Below are 19093 nucleotides of genomic sequence, written 5' to 3'. Positions count from 1 at the left end.
TTTTAACAGTATAACCGAAAAAGAAAAAACGACGCGGTTGCCCAGACAACAGGGAGAGTTAGTGCAACGGTGTCGTTTTATCACTGCAGATATTTTCACAGGAAACAAACAGAAAATTTGCTGATGAGAGAGAACCTCACCACTGTCCAGAAGTTTGGTTCTCTCTCTAAAATGACATCGCTTCTCTCCTTCACTTCCGTGACTCCCCACATCAGTTTCCGGCACCGAAATGACTTTTTCCGGCCAAATTACCATCACAAAATCCACAGGTTCCGGTGCGACGGAGAGAATCCAAGAAGTAATTCGTCAACTGCTCAAGAATCCGAACCCGAGAACGCGTTGCTCAAGGTTGCTTGGTACGGGTCGGAGCTGCTCGGAATTGCCGCTTCGTTTTTCCGGTCACCGTCGAGTGTCGAAGCTCCCGAAAGAGCTATTGACCTCGCTGGAGACGGGTCGGGAGCCGTTGATCGCGCCGCACTTGTGGAAACCATCAAAGAGGACTTTCAGAGATCCTACTTCGTCACAGGTTTGCTAATACCTAGCTTAACCTTTGCCTTTGTTTGGTTGCAGAGAAAATGAAGGAAAATATATGAAGTTCAAGTTCTGAATTTCATGTTTCTGTTTTCTTTTGCTTCCAAAAAGTTAAAAATGTCACTCACAATAATTCGAACGGTTGAACCTTACTGTTTGGTAACCGAGAAAATTAAGGAAAAAAAATGTTGATCTAAAACTTATGCCACTTAGTTCTTGAAGAAAATGAAAACTCAATTGAATTTAGCCAAATAATTGTGCGTTTCTTTTGGGGGCATGGACAAAGAATAGAAATCTAACGTTTCAATTTTCCTTTTGTTTTACTTTCTACTAGTTTCTAGCCAACCAAACATAAGGGGCATCACTTCTTCTTAGTTATGAATCCTAAATTCTTTGCTATGAGAAGGCTTTATACTAAATACCAATAATCCACTTTTACGTCACTGTTTCTTCCACTAATTTGTTGGTTTTTAATCCTATTACTACAAACAAACAGTGCATTTGAATGAATTGTTCTTGGAGATCATTCGTCTCCAGTGATGAATCTCTTCATTTAATGGTATTTAGGGTCAAATATGATAGAATTTAGTTCAATGTGTTCCAATAAGTTCTAAAAATTCGTTAGAGGGTCTCTTTTACTTGTTTACCAGTTTTGCAGCAACTTTCAGGTTTCTATTCTAGTTTGTAGATTTTCTTGGGGAAGAAAATTTTCTGGACTTGAGAACAGATTTTCCCAGAAGTTTTTTAGGGAGCAACAATTTGGTCTGATCTCCAAGTTTTTTGTAGTGAAGAGTGACCAATAACTTTTCCTTTTCTATGAATAGGGAATCTGACACTCAGTGCCTATGAAGATGATTGTGAATTTGCTGACCCTGCTGGTTCTTTCAGAGGGCTTCGCCGATTTAAAAGGAACTGCACAAATTTTGGATCTCTCATCCAAAAGTCGAATATGAAACTCATGAAGTGGGAAGATTTTGAGGTTAGCTCGCTAAAGTTGAATACATAACTCATGCCAACAAGAGTAGTATACAATCTCTTTAGTTTTCCCTATAGAGGGCTTCGATTTGTTTCTTTGACAGATTTCTCTTTACTTACCGGATGCAGGACAAAGGAATTGGCCACTGGCGGTTTAGCTGTGTCTTGTCATTTCCTTGGAAGCCCATTCTTTCAGGTATGTTCTACCACTTTTATGGATTGAACCAATTGTGCCTGTTCAACTGTCTTACTTTCAAGCACTTTATCCCAACAGAACAAATCAGAATTGCTTTTATGGATACTTGCAGGAACATGAGTAACTAGTTCTGAGATATGTATGTTTATTTTCTCATGTACAGAATATTGTACATTGTTTCTTATATATTATGGCCATGTTGTGTGATGCTGCAGCTACTGGGTATACAGAGTATTATTTTGATTCTCAATCTGGGAAAGTATGCAGGTAAGGTGTAACCATGAGAGATACTTGGATACTTGCTTGCTCATTATGATATTTTTTTGGTTCACCTGGATGTGACTCGGGTTTTTCAGGCATGTGGAGCACTGGAATGTTCCTAAAATGGCTCTACTGAAGCAGATCCTAAGGCCTAGCCGAGGATTTTGGGGCAAGAAGACAGAAGGTTGAAGAATATGAGGTGAACCTCAAGACTAAACTAGTGGTGTATACTCTAATTACAGATGGAAGGAAAGGATTGTCTTGGCTTCATAGCTCCAAACTTCTTGACTAGTGAGGAAAAGGGCATCATTTTGAAGCTTCATTTCAGAAATGTAAAGCTATGGTGGTACACCCACCTCAGGCTAGGACCAGCTCATCCACCTATCCAGTCATCGACAACTGTTTCTTCTTCCAAACGATGATGGACAGTAGATGATCCAGGTATGGGCAGCATCAAGAACATGTATGAGCTATGAAGAATAGTTGCTGTTAGTTGTTTGTAATTTTGAGCAACTTCTCCACATGGGCTTTTACTATGATAAATGGTTCTATCTATTCATTGGAAGGGTAGTTCTAAACTGAAGCGATGAAAGATATCAAAGATCTCAGATTTCTTTTGCAATGGGCATAACCAAATGTATTTGGTGAAATGGTCTACAAAAATGACATGGTAAAGAAAACCTTCACGAGACTGAATAGGATAAGGTCCCCATACACTAGTGAAAACAAGATCTAAAGGATGATGACCGGTAAGAGACGAGACATTAAAAGGAAATTGATGACTTTTTTATTTCAAAAACAAGAATTACAAGAGAAATCGAGGAACTATAAGAGTTGGTTTGGTAGTAATTGTAGAAAATGTTTATAGTATTTTCTAACACTTCAATGATAAAATTTTTCAAGTATTAAAAATGTTACAAACATTTTTTAAATCCGTTGCTAAACGGACTCTTATTATGGTTTCTAATGATAAAATAAGAGTAAGAAAACACATTTGATAGTTAAAAAATACGATGTTTTTAAAAAATCATATTTTTAAGTTTTTTTCATTCATTTTTGCAAATAATAAAGTGTTATATAAAAGTTACTTTTAAAATTGGTAGATTTATTTATTTAGTTACTATATTATAATTATTTTCTTTTTTTTAAGAATAAATGTAAGTTAGAATTATTCTCTTTGTTTTTGGAATAAGGACAAATCAAACCTTGTTTGGTAATTGTTTTTTAAAACAATTCTGAAAAATAGTTTTTAAAATTTGTTTTATGATATTTTGTAAAATAAAAGTTTATTTGGGAACCTAAAATATTTTTAACCTGTTTTTAATATTTTTAAATATGTTTTAAAAATAATTTTTATGTCCACAATTTTATTTTTTATTATTATATATGTTTGTATAATTATTTTTTAAAACAACTTTCAAATAAAAACAATTAAAAAATGTTTTTTTAAACACAATGTTTTATGTTTTTTTTTAAACACAATGTTTTATGTTTTTTTTAAACACAATGTTTTATGTTTTTTTTTAAACACAATATTTTATGTTTTCTGATAACAAAAAAATTGAAGGTAGTTTCTAATTGTCAAACGTATTTTCCAATTTTTTTTCTAGAAAAACATAAAACTGTTGTTAAAAACAGTTTTCAAACAAAATCTTAGAGGGTGTTTGTTTTTTGCTGAAAGTAATTTATTTTTAGAATTAAGGTTTTTTTTTTTTTTTTTTTTTTTTGCCATTTTTATGACTTATTATAAACTTTTTGTTGAATAGAAAAAATAACACTTTTTTTAATATTTAATAAAAATAAAATACTATAAAAACAAACAATATAATACTTAATACTATTAAACATTAAAGTTTTATTTAGAATTAAATAATAAAAAAAAACAAACAATAGTCTTTATTTTTTTTCTTAGGTATTTTTAAACTTTAATATGTTGTATGTATTTTTGAATGGTTTTCATAACATTTCACAACAAACCTTTATCCTACAAAATATGATATAATAATTTTCAACAATCATTTTTCAAAACCTTTTTAATACTCTTGAAACATTGTCAAATTTTGTAAATTTTTATAATAATAATAATAATTTGGGTAGGCTACGACACACATCCCAAGCATGACATTGATGAATAAATGATATTTATTAAAATAATAATAATAATAAACTCAAAAAATTATTTATCATCTAATTTTTATTTTATTTGCAACTTTATTTTGGTTTCCTCCCCAATTGTGTTGGTAAATTAGCAATAGAGTTGTTAATAGGACATGAAAATTACAATGCACATTGGGTTTTATTTCTAGGCAATATAATTAAAGCTTTTAATTTTAGCACTTCATTATAAACTCCATGAGAAAAATATACCACGTAAATACTGATGGAATCCAATAAAAATTTATATTAGGATATGAAATTAGGTCATGACGATGTTCTATTTATTTATTATTTTTTATGAGAAAATATTATTTATATATATAAATAAATTAAAATAATAATAAATTCACATTTTGCTATTAGTATTTATTTTTTTAATCAATTCGGACCAGGTCGGATTGCAATCAAGTAGTCGGATCCGGAAACCGACCCACCGACCCACCTCTATCATTTTCACTAGAAATGCTTACGCAAATGCAGAATGCAGATTTTCAAAGAAAAACCCCTCTTCTCTCTCTCCCTCTCTCTAGTTTCTCTCTCTAAAGTCCTCTACTGAGTCAGCCATGGCGTTTCCGTACATGGAAGCCGTTGTTGGTACTCGCTCTTTCTTCATATCTCTCTGTCCGATTGATGCTTATTGAAATCTACGATTACTTATTTATTTATTTATTTATTTTTTGGTTTGGTGATTTATCTGCTTCATTAGGCAATGATTTCGGCTGTCGATTTTTGTTTTTTGTTTTTTATTTTATTTATTTATTTAGCTGTTTTACTTGTTTTTTAATGTGGATGCGTGTTCAAGGTTTAATGTGATGGATGTTAGGGTTTTTCTGTATTGGATTCTGAAGTTGGGTTTTAGTTTGGGCTTGTTTTGATGAAAACCCTAATTCTTTCTGTCTTTGGGTCGGAATTTGTGGGTAAGCATAGTGTTAGAGCTAAATGTGTGATAATTAGAAAAAATAAGCGCTATTATTGATAGAGATGTTTAAAGGATATATCTAAGGGGCTTGTTGATGGTTGAAATTGCAGTAGTTATTTGCTTATTTTTTGTTTTGGTGTATCCCATGAATATGGTATTCTTTAATTTAACAAAAAAAAAAAAAAAAAAAAAGAGGGAGAGAGAGAAAAGAAAAGAAAAGAAAAGAAATTGTGGTTCTTATATGGCAAAATAATAAAATCATATGTGGAACTGGGGACTGCCCCATCCCATTCCTTAGGAGGAGGGTGAAGAAAGTGGCAGCCACTTTGACTATTTTTTTAAGTCTGAAAATTCTAACATGTTATTTATTTCCCATGAACTTTAATGGTTTGGTTCTCCATGGCTTAGTCGATGGCTATTCATTGCTGTTTTCTGTTAACCTACTACCCTTCTAATTCCCCATCATTGTTTTGTGATGAATTTTGTTCTCTCATCTGATTTGTGTAGTTTCCAAGCATATGGGCTTGTTTTTTGGTTTTTAATTTTTTTTTTTCAAATTTTTCCCAGGTTTTATGATTTTAATGTATATCTTTGAAACTTATCTTGATTTGCGTCAACATGCTGCTCTCAAATTACCAACACTTCCTAGAACCTTGGAAGGAGTTATCAGCCAAGAAAAATTTGAGAAGTCTCGAGCCTATAGTCTTGATAAAAGGTTTGTCTTCTTATTTCTATTGATTTCTCTTGAAGTATGGATGATTACACCAGACTATCAGACTTCTTCATGCATAGTTTATTTGTTCTGACCTCTACTGTCTGTCCTATCTCTCTTTTTTCAGCCACTTCCATTTTGTTCATGAGTGCGTTACTATATTAATGGACTCTGCAATTTTGTTCTTTGGAGTATTGCCTTGGTTTTGGAAGGTAAGTGAATGCATTTGTGGATTATGATAGGCACCCCCTACCCCCCAACATACAGATGCATACAAAATAATTGTGCCCATTTGCTTTGTGACTGCAGAAATCAGGAGACTTTCTAGTGGTAGTTGGCTTAAATGCAGAGAATGAGATACTGCATACCCTTGCGTTCTTAGCTGGTGTTATGATTTGGTCACAGGTGCAGATCTCTTGTGTTTATTCTGAAGGATATGACCCGTTTTTTTATTGGCTGAAAAATCTAGTGGAGTGTCTATTGTGTGGCTTCTGATATCGTTATTTATATGAGGCTCCACTATGTCCCATGTGTATTTGAAATTACTCTTTTGCCATTTTCTGTTTTAATAATGTTGATGAAATTATCTTAAAGATTTCTTGAAGAACTTGTTTTAGATGGATCATAAGATGTCAAGATCCATATTTTCCATTTTTTGTTGGATGGCCGGATCTAAAAATAGTTTTCATGCGGTTTGTGTCAATTGAAAGGATTGTGTGACATTGCCTGGATATGACCATTTACCATATTCTCTGAGACATTATTTCCTTTTATAATATTTGTGCTTGGTAATGAGTGTGCCCTGACAAAATGGTGAATAACTGTGGGAACAGAATTCTAAGAAATTCTGTCACAGTTCCCAATCAAATTACATTACATTGCATTAGAAGTTAGCCACATTATATTTACTGGTCAAGGATAATAAATCATTCCCATGGGTTAGAATTTCGAGATAGGGTTGTGGGATTATTGAGTGAGTTGAGTTTGGGTTAGACATCTAAATCATTGGGGTTCATATTGAAATCAATATTTGGCTAACCATCTTTGCACCTACATACGGAAGCTTGCCAAAAACTGTGTCATACTAATACAAGTACATGCTTGGGTGTTTGACTCTAACAAACACAAAGTATTTGGAATGGTGATCTCCTCAAATTTTTATGTGAGGCAGTGTCTGATGAGGTAAAATGGTAAAAGATAAGAAGTACAATGGTGAAGATAAGAGTTTGCTGATCTCATAAGTAAAGGAATGAATGAACTTTCAGCCTTGTATTATTAGGTTGCTCAGCTATCCACAATGCATATGGATCCACACTAAAATGTGAGAGAAAAGTGGGGGTGCTTACTTTTTGAATGGATATTCACATGTATGCACTGGAATGGTTATATTTGTATTCTACTTTAATCAAGCGACAACATTTTGTTTTGTAATTTTCTTGCAGATTACTGATTTGCCATTTTCTCTATACTCAACTTTTGTGATTGAGGCCCGCCATGGTTTCAACAAAGTTTGTATTCATTCTTCTATCTCCTTATCATATTTGTGATTTCTTTGTTTTTTGAATCTGTATTTGGAAGATCTAAGGCTTGTTTGGCAACATTTTTTAAAATAGTTATCAAAAAATAATTTTTGAGAATAGTTCTTAAAAAGAGTTTTTAATTGTTTTCAAAAACAAAATTCTGTTTGGAACTCAAATATGGAAAACTGTCTTGGCTGATTCTTTGTGAAAGTACTCTGCACTTTTATGTCATATAAAAATTCCCAAGTATCCTCCATATTTTCAATTGTTTTTCAGAATACTCTACAAAAAACACTTGATTGTTCTAAAAAACATGTGTTAAGAACAAATTCTCAAGAAACTGTTTTTAGTCAAACAATTGTTAAATATATTTTGAGTTAGAAAACCATTTTCAAGAATAGTTCCCAACCAGGTCCCTAGTTTTCACTACTCTTCTGCTTGTCATGGTTTAAATTTCTTGTCTTTGAATTTCTTTCGCTTTATTCCTTATTTATTGTTAGAGTCTGTTCCTAATATTTATTTTCTCTCTATTGTTCACAGCAAACAATTTGGTTATTCTTTAGGGACATGTTCAAAGGAATTGGGTTATCCATTTTACTTGGGCCACCCATCGTGGCTGCAATCATTGTTATAGTACAGGTAACATAATTTGCTAATATTGAAAACAGCTAGAGGTTATTTGTAGCATTTAGTTGTGATTTTCCACATGATTTAGTCTCTTATTTTTCTGCATTCTTCTGCTTTCCTCATTACTGTCAAGCGTTCTCTAATAGTGACTAACAATGTTCATTTGCTTGGTGGCAGAAAGGAGGTCCTTATTTGGCCATCTATCTTTGGGGATTTATGTTTATTCTGTCTATTGTGATGATGACACTGTATCCTATTCTAATAGCCCCACTTTTCAACAAGTTCACCCCAGTGAGTATTTTCATTCTTTCATTCTGTAAAGAAGAAATGCATTCAGTTTCTTGTTTAGTGTAACAGTTTTCTTTTCCATGTCTCTGCTGCAACAAGTAGCTTCCTGATGGTGAGCTCAGGGAAAGAATTGAGAAACTTGCTTCGTCCCTTAAGTTTCCCTTAAAGAAGTTGTTCGTTGTTGATGGATCTACAAGGTCAAGCCATAGCAATGTGAGGTTTCTTTCTGGTATATTGTATTGCACTTCTTTTGTATGTGCCTCATTGCGTTCACTTTGTTTTGAATATAGCTTCCCATCTTATTTTTCGTATTCCCCTTTTAATTTTTCAGATCCACTTTAAATTAAATATTAGATTTACTAACTAGGCATGTTGCTTAAGATATGCATGGGAAGTGTGTTCTTTACCTTGAATTAACTAAATTGTATAATGTAATAAAAGATGGATAATTTTGTATATAGAAGTGTATGAGTATCTATAAATATCGTATAGATATCTATAATTAACAGCAGTCTAAGCCTAAGATGAAGTTTGCACCCTTCTAATTTCAATTTCTACTCCAGCTGAATAGTTTCAGATTAGTCCCAGGCACCCCATTTTTTTCTGTGCACATTAATTCTTATTGGCACATCCTAATAAGAATAAAAATAGAGGCTCAGCTTCTACGCTCCAAAATTACACCTTTTGGAGGAATAAATTTCTCTCCTGAATAAGAGAAGCTGTGGTCCAGGTTTCATAGACCATGTGAAGAGCATAAGTGAAAGGATCTAAGGCAGATGCTTAAAATGAGTAGATGATGTAGGACAACCCTAGGATGGTTGCCTACACTCGAAGGGTAGGTGGGCCAGGGTTTTATTTTTAGGGTGTAAGGAGAAGAACAAGGAATAAACTTTATGGTAGAGAAAATTATAAGATAAGAAATAGAGAGAGAAGAAACAATGAAGAAAAGATAAAAAACCTCAGAGTCTCACTAAGGCCTTCTAGGAGTCTCACCTAGAAGAAAAATCAATGGAGTCTCACCATTGAGGGTTGCAACCTTGCAATAAAAGAAAGTATAATATTATTCATCAAATTCATCTCTTTGATTTACATTGATTAGCCTATTTATAGGCTTCTCTAAGAAATCCAAAGTCTACTAGGACTTTAATAACCTATTATGATTCTAATTCTAATTATAACATCTAAAGCCGAAGAGGGGTTAAGTATCAACCCTTTAAGCATGCGTCAGGCAGAAGAGAGAATGGTAGAGAAGAGTACGAGCGGGTTTTTCCCGCAAATAGATGGAAGGAAGGAATGGGGCGAGGAAGTGGAAAAGAATATGGAATCGTGGAATTACAGCTGTTTGGCAAAGTTTTGCCATTGTTTGGGGATGCCAACAGAGGGCTGTGAGAGGGATATTCTGAAACTTCTCCATAAGATGAGGGATAGAAGAGATAGAAGTGAGAATCTAAGCGGAAAAAAGAGGAAAGGATAGAGAACCTCAAGATTTGACCGCGAGTTGAAGAAACTAGAATGGTCGGTGAATTATAGCGGATCAGGAGGGGACAGGGAGCATCAAGAGTGTGTTACATGAGGATTCGAATTGTGTCATGGAATGTAAGGGGGGCAAATGACAGAGAGAAGAAGAAATTGATTAAAGATGTGATTAAAACCCAGAAAGCAGATTTAGTGTGTCTCCAGGAAACAAAATTACAGGAGATGACGAGTGCAATTGTGAGGAGTTTAGGGGTAGGAAGATGTCTGGAATGGGGGGCTTTGAATTCAAGGGGTGCGGCGGGGGGGGGGGGGTGGTGGTGTTCTGGGACAATAGGGTGCTGCAGCTGGAGGAAATGGAGGTGGGCAATTATTCAATTTCCTGCCGGTTCAAGAATGTTGAGGATGGTTTTTGCTGGGTTTTTTCAGGAGTTTACGGACCCTCTGTGAAGGTGGAGAAAGAGGAGTTTCTGAGCGAGTTGGGGGCCATCAAAGGGCTGTGGAACGAACCGTGGTGTGTTGCTGGCGACTTCAACATGATAAGATTTCCTACTGAACGGAGCCGAGGAGGTCGCCTGTCCCCATCAATGAGGAGGTTTACAGAAGTGATAGAGGAGTTAGAGTTAAGGGATTTACCCCTTCAGGGGGGGATGTTCACGTGGAGTGGAGGTTTTAATAATCTCTTAAAATCGAGAATCGACCGGTTTCTTATCTCTGAAGATTGGGAAGCTCATTTCCGGGAGTGTATTCAAGGTGTTTTGGCTAGACCAGTATCAGATCATTCTCCAATTATTCTTGATGGAGGGGGGATGACGAGAGGGCCCACACCTTTCAGATTCGAGAACATGTGGCTGAAGGAGGAAGGCTTCAAAGAGGTGCTGAGGAGATGGTGGGAGGAGATTCAGATTAGTGGGACAGCCAGTTACATCTTGAGCGAGAAATTAAAGGCTTTAAAGCCGACTCTGAAAAAATGGAACACAGAGGTGTTCGGACAGATTAAGGTTAAGAAGCAAGAGGCTTGGAATTCTTTGGATTTCTGGGACAAGGAAGAGAGGGTCCGCGAATTGTCCTTGGAAGAGGAAGAAGCTAGGAAGGAGGCAAGAGAGATGTATAAGAAGTGGGTCCTTTTAGAAGAAACGTCATGGAGGCAGAAGTCCAGGGAAATTTGGCTGAAAGAGGGGGATAGAAACACTAGGTTTTTTCATCAGATGGCTAATGCTCATAGAAGAAGGAATCAGATGAATAGAGTCAAAGTGAACGGGAGATGGTACAATGAGGAAAGGGAGATCAAAGAGGCAGTGTGCAGGGCGTACCAGGGGCTGCTGGCAGACCCGGGGGGGGGGGGGGGGGAAGCCCAGGATAGACGCTTTGACGTTTGAAAGGTTGGAAGAGGGGGATGTGGAGGGGCTGGAGAAGCCTTTCACGGAGGCGGAGGTTTTTAGGGCTTTGTCAAGCTGTTGTGGTGAGAAAGCGCCAGGCCCTGACGGTTTTTCAATGGCTTTTTGGCAATTTTCGTGGGATTTTGTTAAAGAAGAGGTCATGAACTTCTTTAGGCAATTCCATGAGACCGGGAGCTTTGTAAGAAGTTTGAATGCAACGTTCCTAGTCTTGATTCCTAAGAAAGGGGGGGCAGAAGATTTGAAGGATTATAGGCCAATTAGCTTGGTGGGAGGGTTATATAAGTGGCTAGCTAAGACGTTGGCTAATAGAATGAAGGGTGTTTTAGCCAAGGTCATCTCAACGGCCCAAAATGCTTTCGTGGAGGGACGGCAAATTATGGATGCAGTGCTGGTCGCTAATGAGGCAATTGACTCCATTGTGAAAAGCAATAGAGGGGCGATTCTCTGTAAATTAGACATTGAGAAAGCCTATGATCATGTGGATTGGGATTTTCTTTTAGCAGTGATGGAGAAGATGGGGTTTGGGGAAAGATGGTGCAGGTGGATAAAGTGGTGTCTATCCACTGTTAGGTACTCAGTTATGGTGAATGGAAGTCCTACGGGTTTTTTCCAAAGTTCAAGGGGGTTAAGGCAAGGAGACCCTTTGTCGCCGTACCTTTTTGTAGTGGTGATGGAGGCTTTCAGTGTTTTGATAAAAAAGGTAGTGGATGGGGGGTTTTTGGCGCCTTGTTTGATTCGGGGAAGAAGAGGCGAAGGGGTCCAGATATCACACTTGTTGTTTGCTGATGATACACTGATATTTTGTGAAGCAAAGGAGGAGCAGTTATTGTATATGGGCTGGTTGTTAATGTGGTTTGAGGCAATTTCGGGGTTAAGAGTAAATTTGGAGAAAAGTGAGCTGATTCCGGTTGGTAGAGTCAAGAATGTGGATGAGTTGGCTGATGAGTTTGGTTACAGGGTGGGAAAATTGCCTTCCACTTATTTAGGAATGCCGTTAGGTGCCCCGTTTAAAAGTGTTGCAGCGTGGGATGGAATAGAAGAAAGATTCAGAAAGAAATTGGCTATGTGGAAGCGTCAGTACATTTCAAAAGGGGGGAGGATTACCCTAGTGCGTAGTACATTGGCAAATTTACCGATTTATTTTATGTCGATTTTCCAGATGCCTAGAGTGGTTAGAATCAGATTGGAGAAGATTCAAAGGGACTTTTTGTGGGGTGGCGGGGCTCTAGTGCAAAAACCACGTTTAGTTAAGTGGTCAATTGTTTGTTTAGACAAAAGAAGCGGAGGGTTGGGGGTTAAGAATCTTGGGGCCTTCAATAGGGCTCTCCTTGGCAAATGGGTGTGGCGTTTTGCAAATGAAAGAAAGGCTCTGTGGAACCAAGTGATCAGAGGGAAATACGGGGAGGAAAGAGGAGGGTGGAGATCTTGTGAGCCTAGGGAGGCCTATGGGTTTGGGTTGTGGAAGGCAATAAGTAAAATGGGACATAAAGTGACCCCTTTTGTTGGCTTTGTGGTAGGTGATGGTGAGAAAGTGAAGTTTTGGAAAGATAAATGGTGTGAAACCATCCCTTTGAGCGAGGTCTTTCCTTCTTTATTTGCTTTAGCTTCGAACAAAGAGGCTTGGGTAAATGAAGTGTGGACAGCCGGGGGGGAAGGGGGGGGAAGTTGGAACCCTTGTTTCAATAGACCTTTCAACGATTGGGAGATGGAAGAAGTTGAGAGGCTACTTTGTTGCTTGGAGGGGAAGAAGGTTAGGGGGGATGAGGAGGATAAGGTGAAGTGGATGGCATCAAAAGATGGGGACTTCTCGGTGAAATCTTTGTATAGGACTATACAGCCGGGGTCTCGTGCTTTTTTCCCTTCAAAAATTATATGGAACTCTTGTGTGCAGCCCAAATTGAGCTTTTTTGCGTGGGAGGCTTCTTTGGGGAGAGTTCTAACCTTGGATCGCTTGCAGAAGAGAGGTTGGGTTATGGCAAATAGGTGTTTTCTTTGCCATAAGAGTGAGGAGACAATTGATCACCTTCTTATCCATTGTGAAAAAACGAGGGAAGTATGGATGGTGTTCCTTTCCTTTTTTGGTGTTTCGTGGGTGTTCCCCCGTTCGGTCAAGGAAACCCTTGTAGGGTGGAGGGGGTCCTTTGTGGGAAAGAAAAGGAAGGTGGCGTGGCAATTGGGACCGTTATGCTTGTTTTGGGTTATTTGGAAGGCTAGAAATTCAATTGCCTTTGAGGATTGTGAGCTGTCCATTCAAAAGTTGAAAGCATCTTTTGTGTATTTTTTGTGGTCGGAATCCAAATTGTGGATAAAAGATGGTTCTTCGACCTTAATAGATTTTATAGATTGGGTGTGTATGCGTTAAGGGAGAGGTTTTTTTGTTTTGCCTTGTCCTTTGATGTTTGGGCCCTTTTGTAAGGGGGTAAGTCCCTTTATACTGTAATTTGGTGGGTCGCTTCTTTAGTGCCTCTTTGCAATACAATCTTATACTTATTGATAAAAAAAAAAAAAAAAAAAGACTCTAATAACCTATCATGACTCAAATTAATTATATTATAACTCAACTAGGTAATCCTAATTAGACTCCAACAAATATTAATCCTAATTTAATTCCAAGTAATATTAATGCTACTTTAATTACAACTAATACTAATTCCCTTTCTTGATATATATCTTGAATATTCATCCTCATCAGTATATCTTTCTCTTTATACATCAATTGGAAAATGAAAAGGGGAATATTGAAAGGCTATGTTGATGCACTAATATTATTTGCTGGTGCACCAAATGGGGAACAATAATTTCTTGTGGTTTCTCACTATATGCTTACTGATTTAATTTGAGATATAATTTTTCTCTTGTTGTGTGCTAACTCATATTATGAAAACCATGCAGGCCTATATGTATGGATTCTTTAACAACAAGCGGATAGTCCTCTATGACACATTGATTCAGCAGGTGTGGAGGCATTTTATTATTTGGAAATTTTATTTAAGCTTTTTCTAAATACATATTCTTTAGGCTTTTATATAGTTAATTTTTTTTTCTTGCCATTATTCTATTCCCTCCACTTAAGACATATTGTTCAGTATGGTGATACTTGATAAATTGTTATTTAGCTGAGATATGATGTTTTTGTACCTCTGAGCAAGAAAATGATTTGTATGAAACCATTGTTTTTTGTTTGCATTTAAATTAAATGAAAAAACCTTCCATCCACACCCAAGTACTAGGATGTGATGACCAATTATGAAATCTGCAGCTATTGCTACTTGCATCGTTGATATCAAACTCTTAATGTCCACTAATGGTTTATCGTACTGGCTGTATTACTGATATATTTCATTTGTGCAAATTGATGTCAACTTATATACATAGCAAACTGATATCAACTTAAACACGCACAAAACACTCATGTATAATCTGCAGCTATTGCTACTCACATCCCTTGATAAATTTGGGATATTGAGCTTCAAGTGCCTGCTACTAGTTTATCTAATCTGGTTGTGTGTGTATATAAGCAATATCTGCAGATAGTACATGAGTGTTTGTGTGTGTACAAGTTGATATCAGTTTTGCTATGTTTATACGTATGTATGTATGAATGTTAACTGTCTCCTTGGACAAAGTCAATATTTTAAAATTTTACTTTTTAGTAATAACCACAACTTTAGTCATCCTTGGGTTCTTAACAAACCTGATTAGGCTTTGACATGTTTTGCTCTGGATAACTTTTTTCCTATTTTTACATCCTTGTTTTTGTTAATTGTTTTAGGAATTCTGTACTTACAGAACTGCACAATTTATTGGGCTTGGGCTTATATGTGTCATGCAGTTAATTTGGTTTTAGCATGAACTTTGACTTTGCTTATTTTGTGTGCCCATTTTTAAATCGGCAGTAAGTACCTTTTGAAAATAGAATTGCAGTCAGTTACATTTTTTTGGAAAAAGATTGTCTGAAATTTCATGTTTAAACATTGCTCTATGTTTAAACATTTCATGTTTAGATAGGCAATAATTACTTTATTGGGCTTGAAGTTGCTTTTCTATTTGCAATACTTAAAGGCTTACTATATGATTGATTGGGTGGTGTTTTGCAGTGCAAAAAAGAGGAAGAAGTTGTTGCTGTTATAGCCCATGAACTGGGGCATTGGAAACTTAATCATACAATGTACTCTTTCATTGCTGTGCAGGTATGCTGCCATTGCTTTCTTGGAAAATGATTTCTTAATGATCCCTTAAGTCCTGTCTAGTGATATTGTTCCGGTGCTGGCATTTACAAATTCATAAATTAATTCCAAATTAAGAATTAGTATTGGTTTAACCAGAGGTGTAGTTATTGAAAGGTATGTGAGAGAGATGTCATGCTTGGAAGCTTTTCTTGATGCAAGGCTCCAGGAAATCCTGTGGTCTAGTTGGACTGGCACCTCACAAGTGAGGCACCTTGACTAATGAGTAGGGAGGCACCTCCAGCTTCCTATTACCTTTCACAATTAGGAAAAGACATTTGCAATCTTATATGTGTCTAAAAATTAATGCTTTTGTCACATGACATTGCATTTGATTCATTTCTAGCCTCTTTCCCCTGCCTGTCTTATATGCATCTTTCAACATCCATTTATTCTGATGCAATAGCTTAGATGATTGATGAGATTTGGAACATGGTCTATGAGGAAGAACTTTATTATGGGGTTCTCAGCTTCATACAATAACCTTTACATCAAAATGTGGATTCTCACAAGCAAGTCTTATATGCATTCTTTCCAACATGTATATACTTTTTTATTTAATAGCTTAGATGATTGATGAGATTAGAACATGGTCTTAGAGGAAGAACTTTGATATGGTGTTCTGAACTTCATACATTGCATCAATGCAGATTCTTACATTCTTGCAATTTGGAGGATATACACTTGTGAGGAACTCGGGTGACCTGTTTCAAAGTTTTGGATTTGATACACAGCCAGTTCTCATTGGCCTCATCATATTTCAGGTATTGATATATCAAAATAACAATTATCATGAGAAATGGCATTGGTGCATGGTATCAATGTACTAACTAACATTCATTTTATTAATAAGTTTCTGTTGATTTCTGAATCCATGTCACAGCAAATCAACTTAAGACAGATCACATGTAAACTTGCCTCAGACCATTCTAAAATTTTATGATTTAAGACTATTGAACTTATAATGCATAAAAACAGAATTAATTTTTGGGCAGGCTTGAACCCATTTACTTACGGCCTTCTCTTTTAAGGTTGTAATTCTAAGAATTCCAGTTCTGGATAAAAAGAACAGATATTTCCAGAAGAGCTTTTGAGTAATATCTCAACCTTTTGCAGCATACTGTGATACCTCTCCAGCACCTTGTAAGCTTTGGTCTTAATCTTGTGAGCCGATCTTTTGAATTTCAGGTAACTTTATGCAGTGCTGGCCAGATTTGTGGATTTTTAAAATCTCTTTCAATCCCAAATCCTCTATTGAGGAAAGAAAAAAAAAAAATCCTTTCAAAACTTTATCCTATCTAATCTATGTTCTATCTATGTAGGCTGATGCTTTTGCTAAAAAGCTTGGTTATGCTGCAGCACTTCGAGCTGGACTTGTGAAACTGCAGGTAATTTATCCTTAGTTACCCTCATTTTTTGAGATATTGCCCTTTTTCAATTCCTAGGATGTTCTGAGCCTAAGGTGGTGGATTTATATCTCTACTAAAACTAGCTTGTACTTAAAGTATCCATTTCCTACTGTTTATCTGTGCTGTTAGTTTCTTTTCATTGAGTTTGCATTATGCCTTTTTCTTCATGGGAAGGTTCCTCCTGAGTTCCTGTTTTGTTTGCTTTTGGTAATGGATTGCTGGCTCCAGTAGTTATTAGCTTGCCTTTAGGCTTGCCATGGCCCGCAAATTGATTTGGATCAGATTAATATGTGGGCTGGCCATACAAATTAGACGCCTTTATGATGAATGTAATTTGTCTATCAAGTGCTTGATTTTAGCCGACCCAAAATTGTCAGGAAGAGGTTTTTTTGAGTGCAAGTACTCTTACATGTTTTTTGTGAAACCCCGTGCATTACTCAACAAAGATTTAATGTTTTCCAGGAAGAAAATTTGTCGGCTATGAATACAGATCCATGGTACTCAGCTTACCACTATTCACATCCTCCACTTGTTGAAAGATTGGCTGCACTTGATGAACCCGACAAGAAAGAAGATTAAAGAGACAAGGCCTCAATGCAGACGGTGAAAGTTAATTTCATCCTTCAATCTGGAGCATTGCGAGTACGAGAATGAATCCATCGCTGTAGTATTACTTTTTTTGCCATATGATTCACATCCAAACCCACATTCCCCCACTTCTGTTTACTGATGGTTCCATGCCCACGGCAGGATTCAGTTCACATGTAATCATGGAGAGGAGTGGGGAAAAAGACACAAAAAGAAGAGCAAAATCCGAAATTAAACTGGAGGTTATATTAGTTTTGTGTGGGTGTTTTAACAGTCATACGTGCCATGCTGTACTTTTTATGCACTACTACCTGGTTATAAACTTATATAATGCGTTCAAAATTCATGATTCTCACTTGTAGTTTTGTTGATCTCTTAACCTTTAAGATATATGTGTCCAAAGTAAATGCTATTGTTTCAGATGGGGTTGGTTCTTCTTACCAGAAAGACAGCCTATTTTGGATTTTCCTTGGATATGTATCATTGTATTGACTATTTGGTAGCATTCCAATTGCCATTTCAGTTCTTTGCCGTGTAGCTTTACATTTCCATACCCTCTTGAACTTTTCCTCTCAATTGCAATTAGGTTTGGCAGCTGATGTGCCTTGAAAGTTGAATTGATGCGTTCTACTTGGGGGTCTTTGAAGGTTGAAATTAGTTAGGAGGCGGCGAGATTATCGGTTTTAAGTGTCGCTATAAGGGCCCTGCTCTTGATGGTTGCAGAATCAGATCTTGATTGATCTTAAAAATTAGGGCTATAAGTCTCTGCAGTGAGTGTAATGTTGCGATCAGTAAATGATGCCCAACCATCCCATAACCTCTGCGATTGGGAGAGCTTCTTATTTTTAGCTTTACTGGGAAAATCCATCATTTCAGAGTGAAGCTTTGGTACGAGTAAGGCTTTAATTAAGCAATGACATTGGGGTGCAATTAGGGTATGGATGTGACATTCTCATGAACGTTCTTTTTTTGGTATGATACTAAAAAGGTAGTCGGTATGATACTGAAAGGTTAAATGGGTTTGATACCATAGTCGGAGACTTCAGTAAAATCATGTGATTTTGGTTTCCATATCAAGCATTTCTTTAAGGTGATGTTTTGTTGTTGTTAAAGGTTGGTTCGGTAATTGTTTTCAAAAACCGTTTTTGTTTTTTAGAACAGAAAAATCAAAAAATCATATTTGATAACAAAAAATTGTTTCCTATTTTATGTTTTTAAGAATAGAAAAACGAATAAATTATGTTTAAAATATATGTTAAAAACATTTAGTTTTATAAAACATCATAATTTTCGAAAATAGTTTAAATTGTTTTTAAAAACGGTTATCAAATAGGCTTTTTAAGTTTTTTATTTTTATTTTTATTATTCAATATTTATCCTCCGGAAAATTTCAAATAATTAAATCTTAGCTGGCTCTTAGTGAACTGAATGTGAATATCTTCAATTGATTAGAAAGAGCCAGCTAATTAACGGACCCAAAAACAAAAATCATTCATTTTCCAAGGAAAGTAGCATTATTCAAAGGAAAAATCATTACCCCAAAAGTAACAAACAAAAATAGAAAAAATTAAAGGTGGATTCTAGTGATTAGGAAATTAAAAAATAAATAAATCTATAGGAAGCGAAGCCCCAGTGTCACATGCCACAAAATCATCAACAAATCCTTTGAAATTTTAAAAAGACGATAATAATTATGCTGTCTTAATCATTATTATTAGACAATAATAAAAAAAATAAATTCCCCTCCCTATAAAAAACCAACTTGCTGACCGTTCTCATTCGGATTGATTATTTTTTCTAATCCAATGGCT

The 19093-nt window shown here is 36.0% G+C and overlaps 2 protein-coding genes across 2 annotated transcripts; both read left to right on the top strand.

Moving 5' to 3' along the window:
• Positions 1-32: 32 nt before the first annotated feature.
• On the top strand, positions 33-2522 carry LOC100258452 (uncharacterized). The gene is made up of 5 exons (XM_002277333.5): positions 33-526; positions 1356-1510; positions 1636-1702; positions 1918-1969; positions 2059-2522. The coding sequence occupies exons 1-5, from the start codon at positions 124-126 to the stop codon at positions 2150-2152; spliced, it is 771 nt and encodes a 256-aa protein (XP_002277369.1). The 5' UTR covers positions 33-123; the 3' UTR covers positions 2153-2522.
• Positions 2523-4549: 2027 nt separating this feature from the next.
• LOC100253429 (CAAX prenyl protease 1 homolog) lies at positions 4550-17637 on the top strand. Its single transcript, XM_002277489.4, has 14 exons — positions 4550-4714; positions 5607-5754; positions 5879-5963; positions 6061-6156; positions 7194-7259; positions 7812-7910; positions 8076-8189; positions 8289-8399; positions 13952-14014; positions 15157-15249; positions 15936-16049; positions 16402-16473; positions 16608-16673; positions 17157-17637. Exons 1-14 carry the CDS (start codon positions 4684-4686, stop codon positions 17271-17273), a joined length of 1275 nt encoding a protein of 424 aa, XP_002277525.1. The 5' UTR covers positions 4550-4683; the 3' UTR covers positions 17274-17637.
• Positions 17638-19093: the final 1456 nt, after the last annotated feature.

This window comes from Vitis vinifera, chromosome 15, assembly GCF_030704535.1.
Source record: "Vitis vinifera cultivar Pinot Noir 40024 chromosome 15, ASM3070453v1".
NCBI lineage: Eukaryota > Viridiplantae > Streptophyta > Magnoliopsida > Vitales > Vitaceae > Vitis > Vitis vinifera.
This window is presented reverse-complemented; position numbering and strand designations above follow the sequence as displayed.